This window comes from Tenebrio molitor, chromosome 1, assembly GCF_963966145.1.
Source record: "Tenebrio molitor chromosome 1, icTenMoli1.1, whole genome shotgun sequence".
Classification (NCBI taxonomy): Eukaryota; Metazoa; Arthropoda; class Insecta; order Coleoptera; family Tenebrionidae; genus Tenebrio; species Tenebrio molitor.
In genome coordinates, this window is record NC_091046.1 from 34,672,556 (window position 1) to 34,695,724 (window position 23,169).

The 23,169-nt window shown below is 34.4% G+C and overlaps 8 protein-coding genes across 11 annotated transcripts in view; 6 read left to right on the plus strand and 2 right to left on the minus strand.

Annotated features, from left to right (window-relative positions):
* Clp (Cleavage and polyadenylation specificity factor subunit 4) overlaps positions 1–23,169 on the plus strand; it is a 100,311-nt gene that overhangs the window by 42,680 nt on the left and 34,462 nt on the right. The window lies entirely within an intron of this gene.
* Positions 1,514–3,214, plus strand: LOC138130620 (E3 ubiquitin-protein ligase rnf146-like). The gene is made up of 3 exons (XM_069047202.1): positions 1,514–1,788; positions 1,841–2,086; positions 2,566–3,214. Exons 1-3 carry the CDS (start codon positions 1,725–1,727, stop codon positions 3,003–3,005), a joined length of 750 nt encoding a protein of 249 aa, XP_068903303.1. The 5' UTR covers positions 1,514–1,724; the 3' UTR covers positions 3,006–3,214.
* Naa60 (N-alpha-acetyltransferase 60) lies at positions 3,978–5,361 on the minus strand. 2 transcript variants are annotated; one of them, XM_069047179.1, is made up of 5 exons: positions 5,186–5,361; positions 4,916–5,110; positions 4,536–4,844; positions 4,371–4,481; positions 3,978–4,286 (listed from the first exon to the last, which is right to left on the minus strand). In XM_069047179.1, the coding sequence occupies exons 1-5, from the start codon at positions 5,200–5,202 to the stop codon at positions 4,154–4,156; spliced, it is 765 nt and encodes a 254-aa protein (XP_068903280.1). In that variant the 5' UTR covers positions 5,203–5,361; the 3' UTR covers positions 3,978–4,153. The 2 variants fall into 2 exon arrangements, with proteins under 2 accessions (XP_068903280.1, XP_068903274.1); XM_069047173.1 differs by having other exon boundaries at positions 4,536–4,847; positions 5,186–5,359.
* On the plus strand, positions 5,463–6,501 carry LOC138130614 (ribosomal RNA-processing protein 7 homolog A). Its single transcript, XM_069047190.1, has 2 exons — positions 5,463–5,698; positions 5,748–6,501. The coding sequence occupies exons 1-2, from the start codon at positions 5,671–5,673 to the stop codon at positions 6,470–6,472; spliced, it is 753 nt and encodes a 250-aa protein (XP_068903291.1). The 5' UTR covers positions 5,463–5,670; the 3' UTR covers positions 6,473–6,501.
* LOC138130557 (integrator complex subunit 15) lies at positions 6,454–7,744 on the minus strand. Its single transcript, XM_069047101.1, has 3 exons — positions 7,606–7,744; positions 6,997–7,547; positions 6,454–6,945 (listed from the first exon to the last, which is right to left on the minus strand). The coding sequence occupies exons 1-3, from the start codon at positions 7,691–7,693 to the stop codon at positions 6,490–6,492; spliced, it is 1,095 nt and encodes a 364-aa protein (XP_068903202.1). The 5' UTR covers positions 7,694–7,744; the 3' UTR covers positions 6,454–6,489.
* Tcs3 (Probable tRNA N6-adenosine threonylcarbamoyltransferase Tcs3) lies at positions 7,976–9,115 on the plus strand. Its single transcript, XM_069047113.1, has 2 exons — positions 7,976–8,312; positions 8,374–9,115. The coding sequence occupies exons 1-2, from the start codon at positions 7,976–7,978 to the stop codon at positions 9,042–9,044; spliced, it is 1,008 nt and encodes a 335-aa protein (XP_068903214.1). The 3' UTR covers positions 9,045–9,115.
* On the plus strand, positions 9,186–14,073 carry LOC138130496 (zinc finger CCCH domain-containing protein 18). Of its 3 annotated transcripts, XM_069047019.1 has the most exons (10): positions 9,186–9,338; positions 9,740–10,420; positions 10,473–10,994; positions 11,084–11,239; positions 11,291–11,351; positions 11,407–11,620; positions 11,678–11,841; positions 12,484–12,677; positions 12,737–12,964; positions 13,020–14,073. In XM_069047019.1, the coding sequence occupies exons 2-10, from the start codon at positions 9,757–9,759 to the stop codon at positions 13,301–13,303; spliced, it is 2,487 nt and encodes an 828-aa protein (XP_068903120.1). In that variant the 5' UTR covers positions 9,186–9,338; positions 9,740–9,756; the 3' UTR covers positions 13,304–14,073. The 3 variants fall into 3 exon arrangements, with proteins under 3 accessions (XP_068903120.1, XP_068903103.1, XP_068903111.1); XM_069047002.1 differs by having other exon boundaries at positions 11,084–11,351; XM_069047010.1 differs by lacking the exon at positions 9,186–9,338 and adding an exon at positions 9,357–9,616 and having other exon boundaries at positions 11,084–11,351.
* LOC138130634 (UBA-like domain-containing protein 2-A) overlaps positions 15,053–23,169 on the plus strand; it is a 29,615-nt gene continuing 21,498 nt past the window's right edge. The window contains exon 1 of the mRNA XM_069047239.1: positions 15,053–15,247. Within this exon, the coding sequence (XP_068903340.1) occupies positions 15,137–15,247 (111 nt within the window). The 5' untranslated portion in view covers positions 15,053–15,136. The remainder of the gene's footprint in view (positions 15,248–23,169) is intronic.

Below are 23,169 nucleotides of genomic sequence, written 5' to 3' on the forward strand. Positions count from 1 at the left end.
TTTGATTAATAATTAGGTATTATCCAGAAAGGGTTTTAACGTATCTAGTAGTGAAAAAAATAGTATATAAACCACGGTGAAGAAGTCCCTTATAGCCTTCGCGCTTTAGAACCCTCGGCACGCCTCGGGCTCTAATCTTGGCGCTCTGGCTATAATCATGAACTTCTTCACCTTGGTGTATACTATTATTTTTAACTTACCCGACCAAAGGTGGGTAAGTTATTGTGATCGGTCCAAAATTTCGAATTGCTAATTTCATCAGATCTTTACGTTTTGAGGTCCCCTGAACACGTTTATGAAGTTTTTAGAATGATGTCTGTCTGTCCCACTTTTCGTTCTCCCACGATTACTCCAAAAAGGCTTTGACCGATTGCTTTCAAATTTGACCAACACAAACTTACCCGTGGTCTCTCGAGTTGAAAAGCTTTTGGTGTCAATCGGACCACGGGGGGTGGAAGAGGGTGAGGGTAGGTAGAAAAAATAATAAGGGAATATGGAAATTTTACTTTACCGTTTGAAAGGGCATGTGTTTTTATGTCGGAAACGATGTTTACCATTTGCGGATTTTTCCAATATGGCGGAATTATAAAGTTATTTACTTCTTCATAGATCCACGGCGATAACTGCTGAAACTTTTAACAAAATAATCTCGGATTTTGCCATTGGAAATAACTCTGTAATAGTGATCACCGAATAGAGTTTGGTGTCAATCCGACTACGAGGGGTGGAAGAGGGTGGGGGTTGCTCGAAAAAATAATGAGATGAATGGAAATTTGACATTACCAGTTGAAAGGGCATGTGTTTTTATGTTGGAAATGATATTTACTATTTGCGAGAATTAGAAGACGACGGTGGGTTAACACGGACAAGTAGGTATCTCGGGTCAATTCAGATTGATTTAAATTGATGTCGGGTAAGTTACTAGGCCGGGTCTTCGACTCGGCTCCATCCCAATTTTTCACTTTAGTATAATTGCATGATAACTCCTAGGATACGAAATATGTAAAGTGCGTCTATGGATATTTTGAAACGACTTTTTAAACACTAGTTAACATTTTGGGTCGTTTATGATGGTCTCATTACTATGGGATTATTTACTTACCCTGTAACAAAAACTCTCGATGGTACCTGCGGATTATTGAGGATGGGTTACTCACCACTTTTACGACAATCTTTGTTAGCGGGCAATAAACCACTGAAGGAAGCAAAAGGTCGTTTTAAAATATCGATAGACGCACTTTTTTTTTTAAACATGTCCATAACAACCGGGGAATAATAACAGGGCGTAATAAGAATAAGCGGGCGTAATGAATTCATAACGCCCTCAACAATTCATAATTGTAAAGATGACAATTTTTTTTTTTTTTTAAGAACACGTATAGTGAAAAATAAAATCTTGTGTGCACCACGGCGTCACCGAATGATTACACCCATCGAACGATATTCATCTCTCGGGCTAAAGCCCTCGAGCTGGATTCATCGTTCTCCGGGCGTAATCATCGTTGTAACGCCCTTGGTACATAATAGCAAATAAAAAAAACATTCACTTTTGGATGGCCGTGATTGTACGGTATATTTGGTTGCCTACCTTGCTTACGCTAAAATAGTTTTATAGAAAACGGTAAAACAGCTGTCAGTGTCACCTGTTTTAGAGTAGATTTGTAGGTTACGTCATCTTTCACTTTAATGCGTTTACAGTTTTTTTTTTAAATAATTATGAAATAATGGCCGAAGCGGCCTATAAAGATGGGTCCGGTGAACCAGTCACCCAGGAGTCCACTGAGAAAAGTCCGTTAAACATATATCAAATGCATCTCCAACTACAACAAAAATATTTCAGGTGACAATTTGGAATGTGCCGTTTGTTTACAGAATTGTGTGCACCCTGCCAAGTTACCTTGCGGTCACATATTTTGCTTTTTGTGTGTGAAAGGTATTGCAAATCAAAGCAAAAAATGCGCCATGTGTCGACAAGAGATACCTAGAGACTTCATTGAACAACCCAATCTCCTGGAAAGACCTCAGCAAACAGAAACTCACGAAGGATTTGATGGGGGCTATCAGTGGTTTTATGAAGGCAGAAATGGTAATTAATTGGGTTATGTTGTTGTTACCACTTTACATTTTACAACTTTAAGGATGGTGGCGGTACGATCCTCGTACAAATGAAGATATAGAGCAAGCATATAAATTGAACTTATCACAAATAGAAATTTTAATATGTGGTGAAATTTATGTAATTGATGTAACAAATTTTTATCAGTATTGTAAGAAAACACCTTCACGCAAACGCTGTATTAAACGTGATAAAATTGAAAATTTAATTGTCAAAGGAGAAGCCGGTCTAAGATAATTAGAATACTTTTTTGTTTTATAATCCTTAATGACCATTTGTTTATGTTACATACAATAAAAACTAATTACTTACTGATTTGGCCATGGAGATAACTGTAATTTATATGTACATACACAATAGTTTATTACAACATGAAATAGAATCAGGGTTTCACTGTATTACAGTCTGTCCATAACAATACCATTTTTGTTAAGTTCTTTAATTTACAGGATGGTGGCAGTATGATGAACGCACTAGCAAAGAATTAGAGTCATCATATAAAAGGGGCGAAAGAACCTGTGAATGTCTTATAGCAGGATTTCTGTATATAATAGACTTAGAAGGCATGCTTCAAATGAGAAGAAACGAACCCAGTCGCAAAAGAAGAATAAAAAGAGATTTTGCCACGATACCCAAAAAGGGGATTGCGGGATTAAGAACAGAAGAATTTACAAGTGACAGTTTAACAGAATTAGGAAACACAGAAGGAAGAGTTGACGACAGTGCGGTACCTGTAACCCCTTCAAATACACCTCAAAGTCCAACAAGTGGAAGAGAATCTCCTAGAGAAGAACACGATCTGCAGGTAACAATGGAAAGGATTAGTTCCTTGCAACTTAGTTCAGCTCTTAACGAAACTGATGAATCTGAAGATGTAGATTACGAATAATAGAACTTTACCTGATGTATACTGTCAATTATTTTTATTATTTGGCCTTTGTGGTGTCACATTTAATGTAATTTTTCATTCTATTTAATAAGTGATAGTTGTAGCAATCATATTGGCCACTGGGAAAATGATCTGAAGAATGGTATGTCAATTTGAATGATTTTATTATAGTTTGTATTTTTCCAGAATAAATCGGAGTTTTTAATGTTTTTTAGTTTTATCGGTAAACAAACATCAAAACTTGAAAATACTTCAGTCGTTGTGACATAATCAGTTTAATGTGTGTTATCTAAATGCGATAATAATATCCACAGGTTTTTTACTCCAATTTTTTATCTGATAATGCTTAAGTAAAAGTAAACTTAATATGAACTGATATGAACTAACTACTTGATAGATTAATGTGTACACGATTAATGATGGAAAGAAAGCGTCTTTGCAAATAAGCACGTTTGTTATGAATTATTTTTCTTATAATATAAAGACTGTTGCAAATATTATCGCGTATATATCTACTTTTGGTAAATGTATAATATAAAATGCTGCATATTGCCAATATTATTCTTTAATAAAATAATATTATAAAATTTAAATTTGGCTGACATTGACCTTGACATTAAAGTTTTATTTGGAACAAACGTTACACAGGCTTAATTATCGTTTCAAAAACTTTTCATTAACGTTAATTATTTCGTAGCGCTAGTGTTGCTCTTTGGAATATTTAAAAAATTCTGTGTGGTTAAAATGAAATGATTTGATTTATAAAATACGTATTTAATAAAACATCTGATCAAATGTTTACATATATCTTGCAATGTAATACTGGTATGACAAAATATAGCACATAATAACAAAAGATAAAATTATCAATAAATATAGTAATTAAATAACAAAATATGCATGAAAATCGTAACAATGAAAGATATTTGTCAAAGAGAAATGTAATAGTTGTGAAGCAAGAAGTCACGATGATGAGAAATAGTGAAATATATTAGATTTAAAAATAATTTTACAACAGGTACCTGCAATAACAACTGTAAATTTGTTCCTGATGATGACTATATGATAGTTACACTTTAATATTTACAAAACTGTTAACCATAATTCCAAATGTAGAATTGGTTTTGTTGGACTAGTTCTATTTGTTTTTAATTTTCTTCGTGTTGACTGTTTGATTTACTACTCCATATCCATTGGATGGCTCTATTTACACTCAGTAAAATCCATGGGAAAAAGCCGCCGCCGCTCAACACCTTGCCACACATGAATTTAACATAATCAGTAAAAACTATTAAGGAAATATTTTTTGTATTATTTATTGCATTGATATATTGCGATATATTTTTTTTTTGTAAAAAAGGATATTAGATTGTCCAAGGCGGATGGCCCCCGTTAATATATAGTACATACATGAAACCATCTTTGCAACGACCTTTGATGGAATAATAATAAGGCAAAAAACTGTGTAGTCTAAATCTGAAAATGTTGGAAAAATTTAAAACAAGTGTTGTAAAATCAAACTAAACTGACTTCCTATGTTCATAGAACCTAATGGCAGCTGAATTCGTTGTAAGCACGTGCAAAAAAACAGCTTTAACTTTTTTTCGTTCAGTGGTTGTGAGGTGTGTAATGAGGGAATCTAATAATAGAGAGGCAATTCCATTCCGTCGATACTGTTTGAGCACTCCAAGGGATAAAATGTAAGCAATGTCGGATCGTTCAACAAACTTTTTTGCAAGGATTCCTGTATCCTCTTCATTTAGACTAGAGTATGGTTTAATTTCGGCAACGATCAATCCAATTATGGCTTGGTTGTACACTGCAGCGAGAGAATAGAACCTGCTTGAGTTGCAAAAGATTTTGTCAACTTGACTGTTACAATACTCCTATGATTTATGGTTAACAGATACCTGGTACTCGACGTTATTTCCTCGTACCAATAAAAAGGATATTCGATTGGAAACCAGTCCTGGCACAGGGATCGTACCTCGTCTAAATCATCAGGACATAAGAATCGAAGTTGGACATCTCCCAATGAATATAAAGGTACTTGATCGTCGCTCATACCGTGATCTCCACTGGAGCATTTTCCATTTGCTTGGTACCTGGATATTACATAAAATTATTTCTTTTTCTTCAAACTAATTGTCTAAATTGGTGATAATTAAAATCATACAAACCAACTAATTCCAGCCATTAATTTTTCTTACGAAAACAACCACTGACAAATGTGACCTTTTTCCTTCATTTTTAAACTAAAAAATTTTTCTAAACGAAAATATTTTGTCATTATTTAGCTACTTAAAAGCCATTTGTTTTCAATTGAACAAATGACTCATTCAATTTAAAATAGATGGCAGCACGACTACCACCCTAAATTTGACGTTTATCTTATTAGATATAATTATCATTGGTACGAAAGATTTTCCAGTTAATAATAAGAAGTCTTTTTATCAATTGACAACTGACAGTAGTGACATTACATTTTAAATGTTTTTCAGATAAATGCAACTTCCAAAGTTATTTTTTTTAAATTTGTGATTACTATTAATAATAATTGTGTATAATAATGTTAAAACCAAAGTAATACATTGAAAAATTACTTGTTATATGTTGAATTGTTAGTTCTTTACTTATAACATTTTTAACCAAAAACACGTGGAAAATGGCAAAAAATATACACGGTTTCACAGGTATTTATATGTAAACATTTAAATGATATTTTTGAAATTATGTTTTTAGTTTTACCATTGTACTTTTCGAGTGATAGCTCAAGTGGTCACGATATATTTATTAAAGAACATTCTGTCCGCATATATGATGAAAAAAAACCACCTGGCAGAACACTTTTTGTTATAAATTTACCTCCATATGTTAATGAAGATAATTTAGAAAAAATATTTTCTATTGCTGGAAAAATAAAAACAGTAGTGCTTCAAGAAAGTCTGACAGAAAACTTAATTGATGACAAGTCAAAATGTGGCTTTAAAGTAGCTTATATTGTTTTTGAAAAACGAGAAGGATTATTAAAATCACTTAAATTGAAACATTTAAATCCATTAACATCAAGTAATAAAACATTAATTGGAATGAATAAGTGGGTCCATGAATATAATTTATCAATCTTTAATCATCAAAAATTAAATGAAGAAGTAACTACCTTTATCAAGAAGAAAGACCATGAGGAAGAAAGCAAATCAAATGAAAAACAAGAAGTGGATGATGAAGGATGGACTGTTGTCACAAAGAAAGGAAGAAAACCTGGCCTGTCTCGAAAAGAAAGTGTAGGAAATAAAATTATTCAAAAAAACAAATTAAAATTGAAGAAAAAAGAATTGAAAAATTTCTACACCTTCCAGTTAAAGGAACAAAAAATGAAAAATATTATTGCCTTACGTAAAAATTTTCAAGACTCCAAAGAGAAGGTTAATTTAATGAAGAAGTTACGAAATTTTAAACCGTTTTAATTTAAATTTAAATAAAGCTATTTACATTCTTTATGTGTATTGATCACAATGCTCATTAACTTATTGAAGGGAAGCTGTTGCAACTGGTTCATTAAATCATCTATTTTACCATAAACACAATTTGTTGAAAGAGAAACTTGTATGGCTTGTGCAAATCTATCTAAGGCAAGCTGTAAATTGTTTTGTTGTTTCCCAGATCTGTTACTAAATAACAAGATATATCTTAAAGATGTGGCCAAGTGTTGTGCAGAAATTGCTTTAGGTGGACTTGTACGAGGTATTTCAAGAATACTGTTAAGAAGTGCTAAATGCAAATGACAATATAATTCTGAATCTTGATCATAAACAGGTGCTAAAGTACACCACCTTATAAGTCCAGCAATGGCTGTAGTGGCTTCCATTGCTATAGCCCCAGGTGGTAAAGCTGCTTGTTTTTGTTGTGCAGCTGTGCATAAGTATGTATTTTCTGAAATCTGAAACAAACAGTACACTTCTCACGTGAAATAATAATGGACTTGACATACCCAGAACGTTATTGTTTGTAACAAGGTTTCCGAAGGATATGTTTGATCTTTTTTTTTAGAATTAAAATAATTTTCAGCAACAGCTGTTAAAAAGTTGGCAGTAAACTGTGGTGCCACATCTGGTAATATTTTCATTCTTTCAGCTGCACTAGGCACAAGATGAAAATAATCATGCACAATTGCTTGAGCTAATTTGCAACTGTGGATTGAAGTACATCCTAATTGTTGCATCCAAGTGCTGGTAGATGTTAAAATTGCAGGTGAAGGTATTCCAATAGCCAATGAAACTAATTTACTCAATATTCCAGCTCTTTGTAAAGCCGTAGTTCCACTAAATAAAGATAGAAATACTGTATTTCGAGCAGCTTCATTCGCAAGGCTATTGAAATGTTCAAACAAAATTTCTAATAACTGAAGTTCCAACAGTGACGATAATGGAGAAGAACGTTTGTTTCCTCGTCGATCCACTTCACAAAATATAAATTCAGACATTAAATCTAAAGCTAAATCCATATTCTTTATGCTGGTAATACGGCCACATATTAGTTCACCTAAGTGTTAATACATTAGCATTTTTATCTCTGAATAAATGCACTATTGCAGTTTTACCTATTTTGTGTAGAGCTTCTTTAGCGCACAGGGGAAATTCGAGTTTTCGTAAAGTTTGTTTTAAGTTTACTTCAGATGCCGCCGACATTTTTCAAAAAATGAATATCTCTACCGATGTTACGCGAGTAGATTACTACATTGGTATACAGAGTAATAACAATATTTACTTATTCAAATTGTAATCAGTACCACTAATTATCGTTAATAAAATGATTAAAATCAAAAATGTAAGGTTAAAATAGCATTTTTGCCATCAGTGGCATCTAGTGGTTTTTTTGGCAAATCTATAATCTACACACGTGGTTGGTGGTTAAGATTTGCATAATCAATCATAAGAAAATGCATATATAAGAGTTTGATCTATGAGAAAATGGTTGTAGTAATTGGTCTAGAAGGAAGTGCCAACAAACTGGGCATAGGAATTATTAAAGATGGTGAAGTACTATCAAATTGCAGAAAAACATACATAACACCACCAGGTGAAGGTTTTTTACCAAAGGAAACAGCTGAACATCATAGACAGAATGTATTAAAAGTCCTTAAAGATGCTCTAGAACAGTCAAGTATCAAACCAGCTGAAATTGATGTAGTTTGTTATACTAAAGGACCAGGAATGGGAGCTCCCTTAGCTTGTGTTGCAGTTGTTGCAAGGACACTTGCACAACTTTGGGATAAACCACTGTTAGGAGTCAACCATTGCATTGGACGTATCCTTGTAATATTTATTAAGGAAGCAATTGCTTATGAATTTTCCTTAATTGTAGTTAGATATTGAAATGGGCAGATTGATAACTGGTGCAACAAATCCAACTGTTCTATATGTAAGTGGAGGCAACACACAAGTAATAGCATATTCTAGACAGAAATACAGGATATTTGGTGAAACTATCGATATTGCTGTTGGAAACTGTTTAGATAGATTTGCACGGGTTTTAAAATTGTCTAATGATCCTAGTCCAGGTTATAATATTGAACAATTAGCTAAGAAAGGTATGAAGTATGTGGAGCTGCCATATTGTGTAAAAGGGATGGATGTAAGTTTCTCAGGCATTTTAACCTATTTGGAGGAGAGAGCAGATAAATTTCTTAAAGATGGCTATACTCCAGAAGACTTGTGTTTTTCATTGCAAGAGACTATTTTTGCAATGTTAGTAGAAACAACAGAAAGAGCATTAGCACATTGCAATTCACAGGAAGTTCTTATTGTTGGGGGTGTAGGGTGTAATGAAAGATTACAAGAAATGATGGAACAAATGTGTACAGAAAGAGGTGCAAAATTATTTGCAACTGACGAGAGATTCTGTATTGACAATGGGGTGATGATTGCACAAGCAGGAGCAGAAATGTTCAAGTCAGGTACAAAAATGAAGTGGGAAGATTGTTTTATTACTCAAAGGTACAGAACAGACGAGGTACCAGTGACATGGAGAAATGATTGATGTTTTACAGTTTGATTTAATTTAATAATAATTTGTAAAGAAAATTTTTAAATAAAGAATTATTGACAGTTCTTTTTGGTTGTATAGAGGATTTTGTTGCTTTTAATTGAAATCTAGTGAGAAAAACAAAGTCCCTAAAATCTAAATGTGTTGGAGCCGCTTGTCTTGTGGAGACGCCATTTTCTAAACTATCAAGAATTATGAGAAATAGATGTTAAATATCAATTAAAAGTAATTTTTACTGTGAGAAAGGCCGTTTTGTTCTGCTCCAGGAACTGCCGAACTAAAATCAAGGTAAGATACCAAGTCTGTGCAACTAAAGTGCTCATTAAACAGTTCCTTCTACCTAAGAATTGTGTTTGCGTTATAAGTATAAAATACAGTTAAGTCGATAACCGAAAAATCAACGTAAAGATAGTTCAAGTACGCGAAAGACTCACAGTAGTTTGTGTTGTGATTTTGAAGTTAAAGTCAAGTAAGTTAGTTGTTTGGAAAAAATGTTAAACATGAAGAAGCGAAATATAATCAAAAAGTGTTTTAATGGTAGCAATGGAGTTGGCGGCAGACCGAAGGTAAGATTAAAATAACATCGGTCTCAAAGAGATTAAATCAGAAGTGTTAGCTATTCAATTTTTTTTTAATCTATGAAACCCCATTTATATTGCCAAATTGTAATGAAATTTCACTTTTCCTAGTCTCTTAAATCATTAAAATGGACTCGGAAGATTCACGTGATGCATCTTCTGGTAACGAGAGTGAAAGGAAAGGACCACGCAGTCCTACTAGTTCAAGATCAAGAAGTCGAAATTCACAAGCTGGTTCCATAATAAGTAGGTCTGCTTCTCCTCAAAGTGGCCCAGAATCTCCTCGGTCCCCAGATGCCAGATCAGCACTGAGTAGATCATCTTCACCTGAAGACAGTAGATCGGAGACACATTCTAGATCTAGAAGCAGACTGAAGTCGCCAGGAAGTGCCTCATCTCATAGCTCACCAGCTAGTCGCACCCACTCTCCTAATTCACCAGATAATCATCCCAGGTCACCTCCTAATGGTGATGGTCCTCGATCTCCATCTCCTGCAAATTCGTCTCGCTCTAGTTCACCTAATGGCCCAAAAAGTCCCATTTCAAATAACGAAGATAAACATTCAGTAAAATCTGTCAGCAGTCGTAGCTCTAATAAATCTGTTTCACCTGACAGACTTACTAATATTTCTGGAAGGTCTGGTTCTTCTCGTTGTTCAAGAAATGCTAAGAGATCAGATAATGAAGATGGTAATACTTCAGATTCCAGTATGGCCAGTGTAGATTCGTCCAGTCGTAAAAACAAAAACATCACAAAAAATGTTGACACGCAACCAGAAGAGATTTCTGATGGTGAGCATGCTTTACATCTATTATTATTTAGTTTATCAATGTATTTTCTTAGGTGACATGGAGTCAGATCATGAAAAAGAACCAGAAGATACCAAAGAAAAAGAAATTACAATTCCAAGAAGAGAAATTAATATTAACCATGAAGATTTATCTGATGTTTCGGATTTAGATGAATCAATTGGTGGTCCTTCTGATGATGACCATGAAGATAAAGATGGCAAAAAACTAAATGGGGATGCCAAAAAGGATGATAATGAGGGAAACATCCCTGAGAAATCTAATCGACCAGAAGATGGAGAGGAACAGCTGGATTTTGAAGCTGAAGATGGGGAATGTGAAATGGAAGAAAAGAAAGAAAAAGATGAAAAGGACTCTGTTTCTATAGTTGAGGATGGAGAAACTGCTGAACAGAAGGAGAAAGAACGAGATGAATTAGAAGAAGGTGAAGTTACAGATGAAGATGAAGTGAGACCAGAGGAAACTGAACCTAGACCCGTCTGCAGATTCTTTTCACGAGGACAGTGTACTTGGGGAGCGAGTTGTCGATTTTTACACCCAGGCGTTACTGATAAAGGTATTTTTAATTTTTGAGCCCAAAAGGGTTAATATTTTGTAGCCGTTCAAAAAATATCTTCAAAATCACTACCTGTTCTTTATTTTAAGGAAATTACACAATGTTTGAGTTAATTCGACCTGTGGTCCCTGGTGAGTACGGCAGAGAAGAAAGAAGTTACACTAGGCCTGAACCGGCGCCCATTGAATCTGCATGGGAGAGAGGACTTCGAACGGCCAAAGAAATGCTTCGAAAGTCTATCAAACGTAAGGAGCAAGATATTGATTTTGAAGAAAAAAAAATGAATCTGAGTTTAGCGCAAGAGGAATTTGACAAAGAAAACGGTTATTATGGACGCGTTGCGTCACCAGAGCCGAGGTACAATACATACATTTATTCTTAACAATCATTATAGAAATTGACGTTTTTCTAGGTATGTAAGACACGTACCTGTAGAGTATCCACCAGTAGTTCGACCACCTCCGACAGAAGAGTATTATGGACGAAGGCAAGTTATCTACGAACCGGACTTCGTCCCTCCTCCTGCGCGAGAACGAGTCAGAACATACAGAGAATTGCCATCTCACAGAATGCCCGATTACTACAATAATAAATATGAAGACGAACCAGCACCAACAAGCACCAAGGTTTCTTAATCAAAATATTAAAATGTTACAATAGTTGTAAGAAAAACATAAATTTAGACTCGAAAACCCAAACGCGAGGTAATCGTTCAAAGAGCAGAGGAACGACCGGTGCGAGGAGATGAATGGTCGGATCCTTGGATGAGATCTAAGTCACCTGCTGGTCGTAAGGGCGCTGGAAGAAAACGATCGTACAGCTCAGGATCCAGTTATTCCTCCAGCAGGTAATTTAAATTTATACTGCTTACACAAAAATCTGAACATCAAGAAGTTGATCAATTTTATTTTTATTGTTATGTATATTTATTATCTTTACGATTGGTCAACCCTTACGTGTTCGCATTTTAATGAAAAGCAGTGTATACTGTATATACAAGGTGATTGACGAATAGTGTCTGTATAATTATTTTGACACATTTGATAGACACTATTGTTTCATTTTTCTGAAATCGGATTACTATAATCACAAATTTTCTTCAAATTGAAAAAAAGTGAAGTATTCTATGAAAGAGTAATTTATCTTGCGGCGCTAAATCAGACACTATTCGTGAATCACCTTGTATAGATGACTACTGTTAGTTTTCCTGTTGATTGAACATTATGAAGTTTTGGTGAATTTATAGTTTGTTTTTTTATCACTATAAAGAATTACAACAACGTCTTTGTACCGTCTATTCTAAATCAATGACCCCCATTTAATGTCGGAAATGACTAAATCGACTTGAATAAAATGTTACACAGTTTATTGACATGTGAAGGACAAACAAGTTTTGTTTTTTGTTTTAATTTTATGTTGGACATGCACAATTTTATGTTTAATAAATTGAAAAAAAATGGGCAACTATTAACGTGTTAATTGTTGGCAGTTCATCTAGAAGTTCATCAGAATCTAGTCGTAGTTCGTTTAGATCAAGATCTAGATCTCACAATAAGAGACCAGCGCGATCGCATCGCAGCAGACATGTGTCGCCTTCTGTTATTGTATCGGAAAGGAAAGCCGCCAACGAAAGAGCTGCTCTAATGAATCCACCTGCACCAAGAAAACGGGCACCATCACCTGGTACACAGTTTTTAGGCATAATTTAGTGACTAGTGTTTAATATGTACGTGTTTTACTAGGAATGATGAGGGTGAGCGCTACAAATCCTCCAGCACCTGTGAAGGAGGATCAGTTTGGTCGTACCAGAAGCAAAATGGCAATAGCTGCCGCTTTAGCAAGAGTCAAAGGTCGCAGAAGGTCATCGAAATCCTCGTCGGATAGCTCGGGTTCAAGTTCTAGCGATTCAGATTCGTCGGGGTCTAGTAGTTCTTCCAGTCGAGAAGGTAGTTCGCCGAGAAGGGCATCAGGTGGTTGAATTTTAAGCTGGATGCAATCGTTTGCTTATTTGTTTTTCTATTTAAGGTGTCGATATTTCCATCGCTAAAGCTATGGACGCTTTAAAGGGAAGTTCATCAGAGAAACGTCAAATAAAACTCAATTTAAAAAATCCTGTAGGAACTCGCAAACCAGAAATATCAGATATTGCACGTAAAACAGAAGCTTTGCAAGGTAAAAAGAGAACAGCGAGTTCACCCCCGCCAATAGATCCCAAATCTAAGAAGGCGACGTCTCGAAGAGAAGAGTTGCTGAAACAGCTTAAAGCTGTTGAAGATGCAATAGCAAAAAAACGATCAAAAGTGAATTGAAGATGATTCTTATTTATGTGTCAATTTCCTTTATAAGGAATTTATTGCCTAAACCAGTGTTTAATTATTTTTCTCTTTCTAAGACGCATGGTTTTTGAATGATTGAATCCACACTAATTATAGAAATATGTCATTGATGTGTTTCATGAATGATTTCAGATTAGGTGCTTTCTTTCTAGAGTAGGTTATTAAATGACTGACGTTTAGTGTTAAAATTTCTGAGTACTAGATTAGGAACTTAATCCACAGTAAATTGAATTGTGATTTTAATAGCATGTACAATAGTAGTATAATAAATCAACCATCATTAAGTTCGTGTTGTTTAGGTAGTAGCATGTGAACATTTGAGTTAGCAGGTTAACGGATGCCTATAATGAAGACAAAAATATTCAGTGGTTCTCGAATCAAAGTATAAATTTCATTGGCATGCTTACATTAACAAAACAGACGGTTTAGTTGACAGCAATTATTTAGTTTAATACACACCATGACACTTTAGCATGCACAGTTGTGGTATAAATTGTTGAGTTAAAAGACACTTAAAAGGATCAAACTGTTTTATTAATTTAAGGTAGATTTAATTTTTTTTAAGATTGAAAATATAAAGATATTTATGACGTTTTTGATCAATTGGCAAAAAGGTAAGGTTTCCCTGTGAAGTATTTTGCATGGCTCCTATATATTTTTTTTTGTTTACAAATATTCTCAATAATTTTGTTTGTTGCCTATATTACTACCTGTTGTACTTTTCAAAATAAAAAAAAAAAATACTAAAGGTTTCACGTCTTATTTTAAAAATTCACCAATTTCAGCACTTAATTTAAAACATTCTATTCACAATGGCTTTTAAATTTAAATGTAGGTACCAGTTCAAGTTCATTCAAATTTACAAACAGATTTCTGGGATCCGAGGTTTTGATTATATGAGTTTATTATAAATATGAATTTTAAAGTTAACATGCATTTGAAATTAGTTTTCAAAATAGTGTTGAATGACAACTAATTTGTTGTGACTGTAACCCTTATTTAAATAGTAACAGAGACTTATTCCTCCCAAATGGTAAGTGGCAAACAGTTTATGATCGTTATAAACAAAGGTAACGAAATTGCGTCAATGTAAATAACTGAAGCGTTTCAGTAGCGATTGAATTTTTAGGTACATGCTCATGTGAAGTTTTCCATTGTAACATCATTTAATTATTCGTTGTTTGCTGTCCAAATAAAAATTACGTCCTCTCTATTTTAAAACAATGACAAATCAAAAACTTGGAGGTAAAAACGTAACAGATTTAGTTATTGACGAACTGATTACTAGATTTTTATGTTATTTACCTATTTTTTTAAACGGCATTAATTTTCGTAACACTTTTGAAGAGTCGCGGAAAAAGTAGACTAATTAGGGGAACGAGGATGCTCCAAATACCCCAGTTAACTAGATCCATATTTTATCATATCAGTCGTCGATGCATTTCACAACGCGCTGCCCTTGTTACGTTTTTTGATAAAGGACTTTGTCGAAAATAATTTAGTTGCTGAAGCGAACCTGTAAAATTTGAGTAAATTTTCCGCCGTGCCAGTCAGGTCGGGTCGACTTAAATTCGATTTATTATTGTTTTTTCCCCCACCACCGGGTCACATTTTCCCCATCCTGTCACTCGTACAACTGACGTCATTCATGATTACTACACTTCAGATCGGACGAAAACAGAGCAAGCGGAAAAGAGAGAGACGATCGGAGAGTGAGTGAGTACAAGTGTAGTTTTCAAAACAACTGTCTGTGGTGTGGTGTGTTCGCATATTTGTGCGATTTTGTTGGTGATAGCAGCTTTTAAAATGGATGCGCCTTTACGTGAACAAGTGATGATCAACCAGTTCGTGTTGGCGGCAGGTTGCGCCCGAGAACAGGCCAAGCAAATATTACAGTCGGCACATTGGCAATTCGAGGTAAATGGCTATCGTTTTGTAAACAAACAGCCGTGGACATAACATGGCGGCCTCCCCTCCCGGCCCCGGCCCGCGCACCGCGCCCGGATCGAACCGACGTTTTATCGACGCGATTTGGTCAAGGGCCCCAAGGTCACGGTGTTAGTCGCTTCCTCCTCCCGGGTTCGCTTCCGTTTCCCTGCCCCTTGACTCTTAACATCGCTTCCGCCGCCCCGTTTCTTTTGATGCTCGTCACAACACGACCACGTGACCATAATATTTATCACATCCTACACCTACCCAAACCGGAGTTCGCAGGATTGTGCATGTTGAAATCGTTGAAAGTAGTGACCTGCAGGATACTTTTCTTTTTCCACTGTAAGCTCAAAAAAAATTCTAAGCCTGCTCCGTCACAAAGGTTGACTCAAATGGCGTTAATTGTCAAATTCAGAATGGATCTGATGTGTCACTAACAATTCTACATTTTACTTAATTATTGGAATCCACTTCCTTGTTGTAGGTACTTTTACTAGATTCTATCTTCGCAATGACGGCTCTGCTGCGATGTCTAAAGTGAACTTTTCAAGTTTTCACAATGTTTTACTTGGTTTTCAGAACCCAAAACGAATACTGATTTAAGTTGTTTTGTACTCATTACAGTTTTAATATTAAATGAAAGGAGTGTTGCCAAAGCGTCCTCGATGAATTGACTTGAATATTTTTGTGTAAATTCCCGAGCGACTTCTGATAAAACTCGTATGCTTCAGCTGGCTATTTACGACGAGGCGTTATAAATTTGATTTAACCGTAAGCAGACGAAAATAATTTGAACATTTTTTAGCACGAATTATTTATTATAGATACATAATTTATTTAAGTTCGTCGAACCCTTATCACAATCTTCCCTAGCACCCAGCAATAAATCAGTCCTCAAAACATTGGAGAAATTTAAGCTTTAACCAATGCTTTTTTTGATGATGATCAATTTTTGTTGTAAACATTTCGCAGTCGTTTGAATTTGATACAATTTATTTAACGTTGCTATTGCCCAACTTCTCTGTAAAGGCCGCCTTTAGAGTACCTAGTGACAGTGACTCAAGTTGCAAAAAACCACTTTGCCTTTGCAACAGCAGTTTTATGGCATTAGTCATTTGAAATTACTTTAACACTACTTATATGGAAAATATTCAATTCAAACTATGATTTTTTGGTCCTTTCCTGTCTTTATTTGGTTCAAAAATATTGAAAAAAATGCCATTGCAAATGACAAGTGGTTTTGTGCAACTTGAGTCAACTTTAAACTCGGTACAGGTTGCAAAGACACTTGTCATTTGCAACAGCATTTTTTTTTCATATTTCTGAACCAAATAAAGGCACAAAGGGACCAGAAAATCATAGTTTGGGTTGAATATTTTCCATATAAGTACAGTTTTAAAGTAAGTTCAAATGACTAATGCCATAAAAGCGCTGTTGCAAATGACAAGTGTGTCATTGCAACCTGTACCGAGTTTAGGTCATTTTTAGTTTGGTATTATTTTTGACGAATGTCGAAAAAGCAAGCGTGGTGATAGCCCTGTGAAAATAACCATAAATCTTTTTGCACATCGTTAAAGGTCAGCGCAGTAAAATCACAAAGTTTGTTAAAAAGCGAAGTTTTAGCAGAAATGTAATATAATCTAGTGTAAAATGTTAATGACAAGTCTGACTACTTTGATTGTTTTGATCATGTGACTTTAGAAAGTGAGGACAACGTGAAAAATCCTTTGGAATTCCGATAATATCTGTGGCAGCTGTCAACAGTTTCCGCGAGGCAGGCTAGCAAAATTTTGTTGTCCATCCTACTCCTACTTTGTATGCGATCGAATGCTTGGAACTGGTAGCGGAAAGAACGACGAAGTTCGATTGCATCACTGTTAACGTTCGAGGTAGTCGGATATATAAAAATGTATTGCAATGTTCATTAAAAGCAGAACTATAATGTAAACGAGTGGTTTGTTAATTGTCTTCATACCTAGTTAGATTATGATAATTGTAATTTTAAAATGGCTCATAGATCATTGACCGAACATTTTTGCTAATTACCGTTACGAGATGAATCACGGAATTGCCATGAACTATGACTAGAATGCACAAGATCGAAAGCATCTAGAATCTTGTGAAAATTCATTGTGAACAGAAACAAATCTCGTTGCAAGATTTTTGCAAAACAGTAAGATGCTCATACAATTTTAGAAATTCAGCGAAATCGTTAGCATATTGTGGAAAATAAATATTTATGCAGGACGTGATCAAACATGGGCGTTGTATGTAATTTTTTATTTATAAAACGGCCAAAGGAAACTTTGCAGATGTGTTAACTTGAACATATTTTTAAGTTTGTATTCTTGTCTTGTAAGTTTGTAGATTTTTGCGTTTTGCAGATGAAAGGTTTGCCAAACACCTTGTTTGTTTCGTCCAACCATTGGCAAGCAACAAAAGTTTGCTGTTGTGTTAAACAAATTATAAAATATTTAATTGGAGAGTAATTTCAGATTTACATACATTTAAGTAAAGTTTTCAAACAAGTTTGCTATCCAAATAATAAATAACTTAAAACAAAGAACAAAAGTACTCTTAACGGATTAAGTACTGATAAGGAGAGTTGTTAAAATTATCAAATTTTATCATTACTCATATGATACTTGGATAAAAAAAAACATTAGTATCTACACTTTACTCATCATTTAATTTAAAGTTACTTGTGTCAATAAATGGGGATAATTATTAGATTCATTTGTAACGTATTTGTATAATACTTACTGTACTTAATTTTTTGTCCTTATCACTTATTGTTGTCGTTTGGTTAACATTTTACCGATACTGAAAATATAAAAGAGAAGGTAAATGAAAGTGATATCTCGAAATGAACATTGTAAGCTTAGGTATGAATCATTTTATTTTTATCAGTTTAGTGACAAATTGTACGTGAAGAGATAATAAAACATTAATTTGATTCAATCCATTATATGAAGTATACTCACTGACAAAAAATTACAACACCCTGAAAGAATAAAAACTATAGTAAGCTGTAGCCGGTGTGTAGCTCATCTGGGTGTCAGGAGGATGAGGTAGCAATGTTAAACGACGGCCAATTATATTCCATACTTGTTATGTAAACTTACAAATCAGGAGAACGAATTGCTTATGCCAATAGTTTTATAGTGTCTATAAAAGAACATACATATATCAAGAGTCCTGTGGAACTCTAATATATTTGATTTTTGTTTCTTTGTAGCATATTGTGGTACCAAATAGAAAAACAGAAGCGATGTAACTTAATTAATGACAGACTCTTTGATTTTTACAATAAAAGCAATTAAACGCCTTCATGCGGCAGCAGTCCATACTCCAACCTTTATAGGATGCAATGGGGTTTCTACAATGCATATGGATTTTCTGAACTCAATATTCTCTAGTTTTGTGCTTTGTTAAAAAAAAAGACTGATGTCTAATAAAATAACCTACAAGCAAAGTTAGTATTAAAATTGTTTAATTCAGTACATCATTACGAACCTGTCATCATTCAAATTGTTTATAAAACCAATTGCAGTATTCTAGTCGAGGTTCTTGAAGTGATGTGATTTTGTATGGATAGAAGTTCAGGTTTTTTCTAACAATTTTCTGACAAGTGGAGAGTGGTACATCAGCCTGAAGTGATGACTTTCTGAGGTTTTTTTTTTGAGCTTTGTTCCATTCGTTGGCGTGAATCTTCAACAATTTCGTCATTGACTGACGGTCTTCCTACACTTTTACCTTTTTCAACACTTCCAGTTGCCACAAATCAATCCACAATCCTTCTAATGTGTGCAGTTAAATTTGCTTCCACGATGTTGTCATTTGGTAATTTTCCGAAAAATTCTTCTTGTAAGCGTTTATAGAGTAAACCCACTATCCATTCTGCAGGGTACCATTTCGGTAATACGATATCACAATGAAGGTGTAAACGTACGAAAATAAATGTCTTACCTTCGCTATTTCATAACTTGTTTTTGGCATTCACGGTTCACACTTGTGCAGAAAAACGTTTTAGTTTTGATAAAGACTGTTGAAGAAAATCACAAGCCAAACAACTAAGACACCGAATTCACAACTGAAGCTAAGATTTAATTAATAATTTGACATTTGTCATTTGACATCTAATTTGCCGGCTTCAACGGCTCGACATAGTTATGTAAATATAGGGCCGCACACTTCCACAAGACTCTTGATATATGTTTTTTTATAGACACTTTGTACAGGGTTATTATAAATGATTGTAGTCCAAGTAGGCTTAAAAACTGAATGTAAAATTTGTGGTTGCCGCTCCATATAAAAAACATCAAAATGATGTGCATAAGTGAAGTACACACCGTTCACATACAAGAGTTAAATTGGGTGGAAAACAACTCAATATTTTTAGAATTGCTTGCAAAACAACTCAATATTTTTGGATTCAATCGTTAATTTAAAAAAATAAATAAATAAAACTCTCATCACCGCACTTTTCACCTAAAAAATGACAGTGACAACGACAAAAATTGACAGTTCACATGAAAGCGGCAAAAATTTCATAACATGGGCATCGCCTGCCTCGACTACGATCATTTATAATAACCCTGTATAAAGTGTTCCAATGCCTTTATGATTAGTAGAGAATAATCACATATCTTATAGATACTTTTTCTCTTGTAACTTTGTATTTATTACGTTGAGGTAGAGAGTGTTAGCGAATGTAAAATTGGTGTCGATATAATTTAAGTAAAGATATTAAGGCCCGGTTTATTCACCTTCAAGTAAATTTATTTGGCCAGTAGTTGCTATGATTTAGAATCTGCTATTGGTAGATCCATTGTAATTACCGGTCAAATAAAGTTACTTGAAGGTGAATAAACCGGGCCTTAATACATCGTATGATCAAGAAAATTTGTGATCGAGTACGACTTGGAAATCTCGGTGACTAAAGCGGACCGGTAATTGTCTAATAAAATGAAAACAACAAAAGAAAAAATGGCGAAGGTGATGATTTTTAAATAAAATTAGATCATATTGTGATTAAAAAAAAAGCGTATTACGAAGACATTTATAGGATATCTATTGGATAAACGACTGCGAGAAAACACGAATGTTAGAAAGAAAGGTTGGGAAGTTGTACTCGTATATTGACATTTATGTAAAAAGTTAAAAACGTGTTCAATTACAGCGAATGGCTACCAAGAATCTGTCAAAAAAATTAAATAAACATCAAAACATAGATTGTAAAGTTTGCTGTAGTTTTTCCGTTCATTTAATTATATTAAAGTCTTCAAATGGCGTAACTTTAGATGCCTCAACTAAGAATCTCCATTGAAGAAGACGTACGATTTCATCTCGAAGGCTGACTTGATTACAAATTTTCTTGATCACACCATATATGAAACTTCTTCATATCGTAAATCCCAACGTGAGAATTGTATAGTAAAGTCTAAATTCTTCCTCTTACCGCGACACGTTCTAACCCGTGATTTGCCGTCATTCCTTCATAAACAAAATCGGGACTTGCCATTAAAAATAATATGTTCCCATTTGTCTCTTCAGCTTTGCCGTTCTTGGCATCAGTGAATCTTATCAGCCTTGTACACCGCAGATAGAGGAAGTCGTCGATTTGGGCAGTATGAATGAAGACCAAAGAACACTATTCGAAGATAAATTGTACGTAGCAACACTCTTTGTCTCATATCTCTTGTCAATGCCACCCTAAGTGATACTGTTTGACACATCATTTGTGGCTAATTGCCGAAGACGATCTTTCCTTCCATTGCTGCTCCATGGATGTTCACTCCCAGATCGACGGTGTCCTTTAACATGACACGTTGTCACCATTCCATCGATTGAAAACTTCACGAAGAAATACGCAAAAATACTCATGCACTAACCTATTTTTTCTTTGAAACCACGGGATAATTATACTCGTAATTATTATTTTCTTGTCCTACAAAAACCTTCCGAAAACAGGCAAAAGTTGTTCTTATACTGTGGATTTTTTTTTATCATCGAGCAGTAATGATTGATGGATGTACATTTCGCCGCATTTCGGTATTGAAGCACATTTTTGAGTGGTGCAATTTTTTGTCAGTGAATATAATGCTAAGAGCACATGTGTAAATTGCTCCGAAGAATTAATTTTGAGCTTTGGAAAAAATGCTCAGTCATCTGGTCAGTACCTGGGAGAATTAATATAGTGCAGCAACCTTAGACTGGCCACACACTACAGACTTTTTGATCGGCCGACAGTTTATTTTTTGTTAATAACTGTATAAACAACCAACTAAATTGTCAACCGATCAAAATTCTGTAGGTGTCTGTAGTGACTTTATGTAAAGTTCATTTTTTTTTTTTTTAAATATACATAATATGTAATAATGTATTTGCGTGTTATAAGTCATACAATTTTACACATTGTCTACAAATACCGAAAAAAACAACAATAAAATAAAGAGATACAAGTAAAATTTAAACAAAAAATCTATAAGGACTTTGTGAATGAATAAAACTCTTCGAAAAATTAGAATGCATTTTCAGTTAGCAATTGCTTTAAATGTTGTTTGAAGGGTTTATAGTCCATGTTTTTAAGATGCAAAGGAAGAGCATTATAAAATTTTACGCAATAATAGCGAGTGCTATTTTGTGTTTTGTGCAGTCTCGAATGAATGCTTAATAATAAGTTGTGGTGCCTGGTTAAGTGCGAATGGTTTAACGAGCAGTAGTTGTCTTTATTCTTGTACATATAGAGTACGCATTGTAGAATATATAGAATATAGTCCGATGTATCAATTAAAAAGCAGAACAACTGTTATACTGCTATCGCTTTCCAACATAATGTAAAACAAGCTGTTGAATTCTTATACGTATTGTATTAAGCCCGTCCCACTATCTCGCTTAGGCATGTGCGATTAGAGCAAGACGCAAGTTGGCCGTTTATTACATCAGCGATGTCAAATTTTTAGGTTTGGTTTTAACCACATTTGTGATAATTTTGTTTAATTTTGCTTGAAATTTCCACCGTATGATGTCAACGAACAGCTACGCAGCAAGTGGACAGATTCATTTGGAGAATTTGTAATTGCATAAATAATATTGGAATTGCGCAGTTTTGAAGAAAACTGTTTTTTGAAAAACAAAATAAAAACGGAGGAATGAATTTGCAGAAAAACCAAGAAAACACGAAAGAACACAACTCAAAATTTCAAAAATTGAAATTTGTAGTAACATCTGTCTCAAGTTGCCAATATAAATTTTCAAATATTGCTAAGTACTATTCCGGACACGGAATCTTGGCCACAAATGACATTTAACTGATAAATAGGTGTGAACTGGCCTTATTGAATGTAACCCAACTTTTGACTCGATAATGTCATTTTTTGTTCGACACTGTCAGAATTTGAGAATTTTCTCCTGTGTGAACGGATTTTGATAAATTTGACAACTTGTCAAAACGAAACGTCAAGCTAATTTTAAAGATTTTCAGAGATTTGGAGCCTTTGGGGGGCTCGTCGAACAAAAAAACGTTGTATTCAACTCGTTCGTGTGTAAATTGGGCCTTTTTTGGCACTCGTGGGCCAAAAAGGCCCAATTTACACACAAACTCGTCAAATAAACTACTATTCCCTGCTTTTTTGATGTCACAAGAAAAACTTCAAAATGATTTTTAATAATTGTCATTTATTAATGACACTAATGCTTGGTTTACATAATTTTTTTTTTAGAAATGTCTAAAAAATGTTGGCCCAGATTCCGTGTCCGGAATAGTACTTACCTAGCCAAAAAAAAACTCGTACAGCCAAAATTTTAGTATTCGTAAATCAAAGTCTACGTCAAACGTTATTGTCAGTGTCAAAGTCAATGCGAAAAAATGGTTTAACTGAAATTCAAAAACAAACAGCAATAGT

What these genes read in the sequence shown, in the direction of transcription:
- LOC138130620 (XM_069047202.1), top strand. Translation starts at nt 1,725, where the DNA reads ATGGCCGAAGCGGCCTATAAAGATGGGTCCGGTGAACCAGTCACCCAG. An exon ending in CCAGGAGTCCACTGAGAAAA is followed by an intron (nt 1,789 to 1,840) that starts GTCCGTTAAACA and finishes AAAATATTTCAG; the next exon opens with GTGACAATTTGGAATGTGCC. An exon ending in GTTTTATGAAGGCAGAAATG is followed by an intron (nt 2,087 to 2,565) that starts GTAATTAATTGG and finishes TTTAATTTACAG; the next exon opens with GATGGTGGCAGTATGATGAA.
- Naa60 (XM_069047173.1), bottom strand. An exon ending in GAAATAACGTCGAGTACCAG is followed by an intron (nt 4,848 to 4,915) that starts GTATCTGTTAAC and finishes TTGCAACTCAAG; the next exon opens with CAGGTTCTATTCTCTCGCTG. An exon ending in AGGTTCTATGAACATAGGAA is followed by an intron (nt 4,482 to 4,535) that starts GTCAGTTTAGTT and finishes CAACATTTTCAG; the next exon opens with ATTTAGACTACACAGTTTTT.
- LOC138130614 (XM_069047190.1), top strand. Translation starts at nt 5,671, where the DNA reads ATGGCAAAAAATATACACGGTTTCACAG. An exon ending in AAATATACACGGTTTCACAG is followed by an intron (nt 5,699 to 5,747) that starts GTATTTATATGT and finishes TTATGTTTTTAG; the next exon opens with TTTTACCATTGTACTTTTCG.
- LOC138130557 (XM_069047101.1), bottom strand. Translation starts at nt 7,693, where the DNA reads ATGTCGGCGGCATCTGAAGTAAACTTAAAACAAACTTTACGAAAACTC. An exon ending in AGAAGCTCTACACAAAATAG is followed by an intron (nt 7,548 to 7,605) that starts GTAAAACTGCAA and finishes ATTAACACTTAG; the next exon opens with GTGAACTAATATGTGGCCGT. An exon ending in TACAAACAATAACGTTCTGG is followed by an intron (nt 6,946 to 6,996) that starts GTATGTCAAGTC and finishes TGTTTGTTTCAG; the next exon opens with ATTTCAGAAAATACATACTT.
- Tcs3 (XM_069047113.1), top strand. Translation starts at nt 7,976, where the DNA reads ATGGTTGTAGTAATTGGTCTAGAAGGAAGTGCCAACAAACTGGGCATA. An exon ending in AGTCAACCATTGCATTGGAC is followed by an intron (nt 8,313 to 8,373) that starts GTATCCTTGTAA and finishes AATTGTAGTTAG; the next exon opens with ATATTGAAATGGGCAGATTG.
- LOC138130496 (XM_069047002.1), top strand. Translation starts at nt 9,757, where the DNA reads ATGGACTCGGAAGATTCACGTGATGCATCTTCTGGTAACGAGAGTGAA. An exon ending in ACCAGAAGAGATTTCTGATG is followed by an intron (nt 10,421 to 10,472) that starts GTGAGCATGCTT and finishes GTATTTTCTTAG; the next exon opens with GTGACATGGAGTCAGATCAT. An exon ending in AAAACGGGCACCATCACCTG is followed by an intron (nt 12,678 to 12,736) that starts GTACACAGTTTT and finishes GTGTTTTACTAG; the next exon opens with GAATGATGAGGGTGAGCGCT.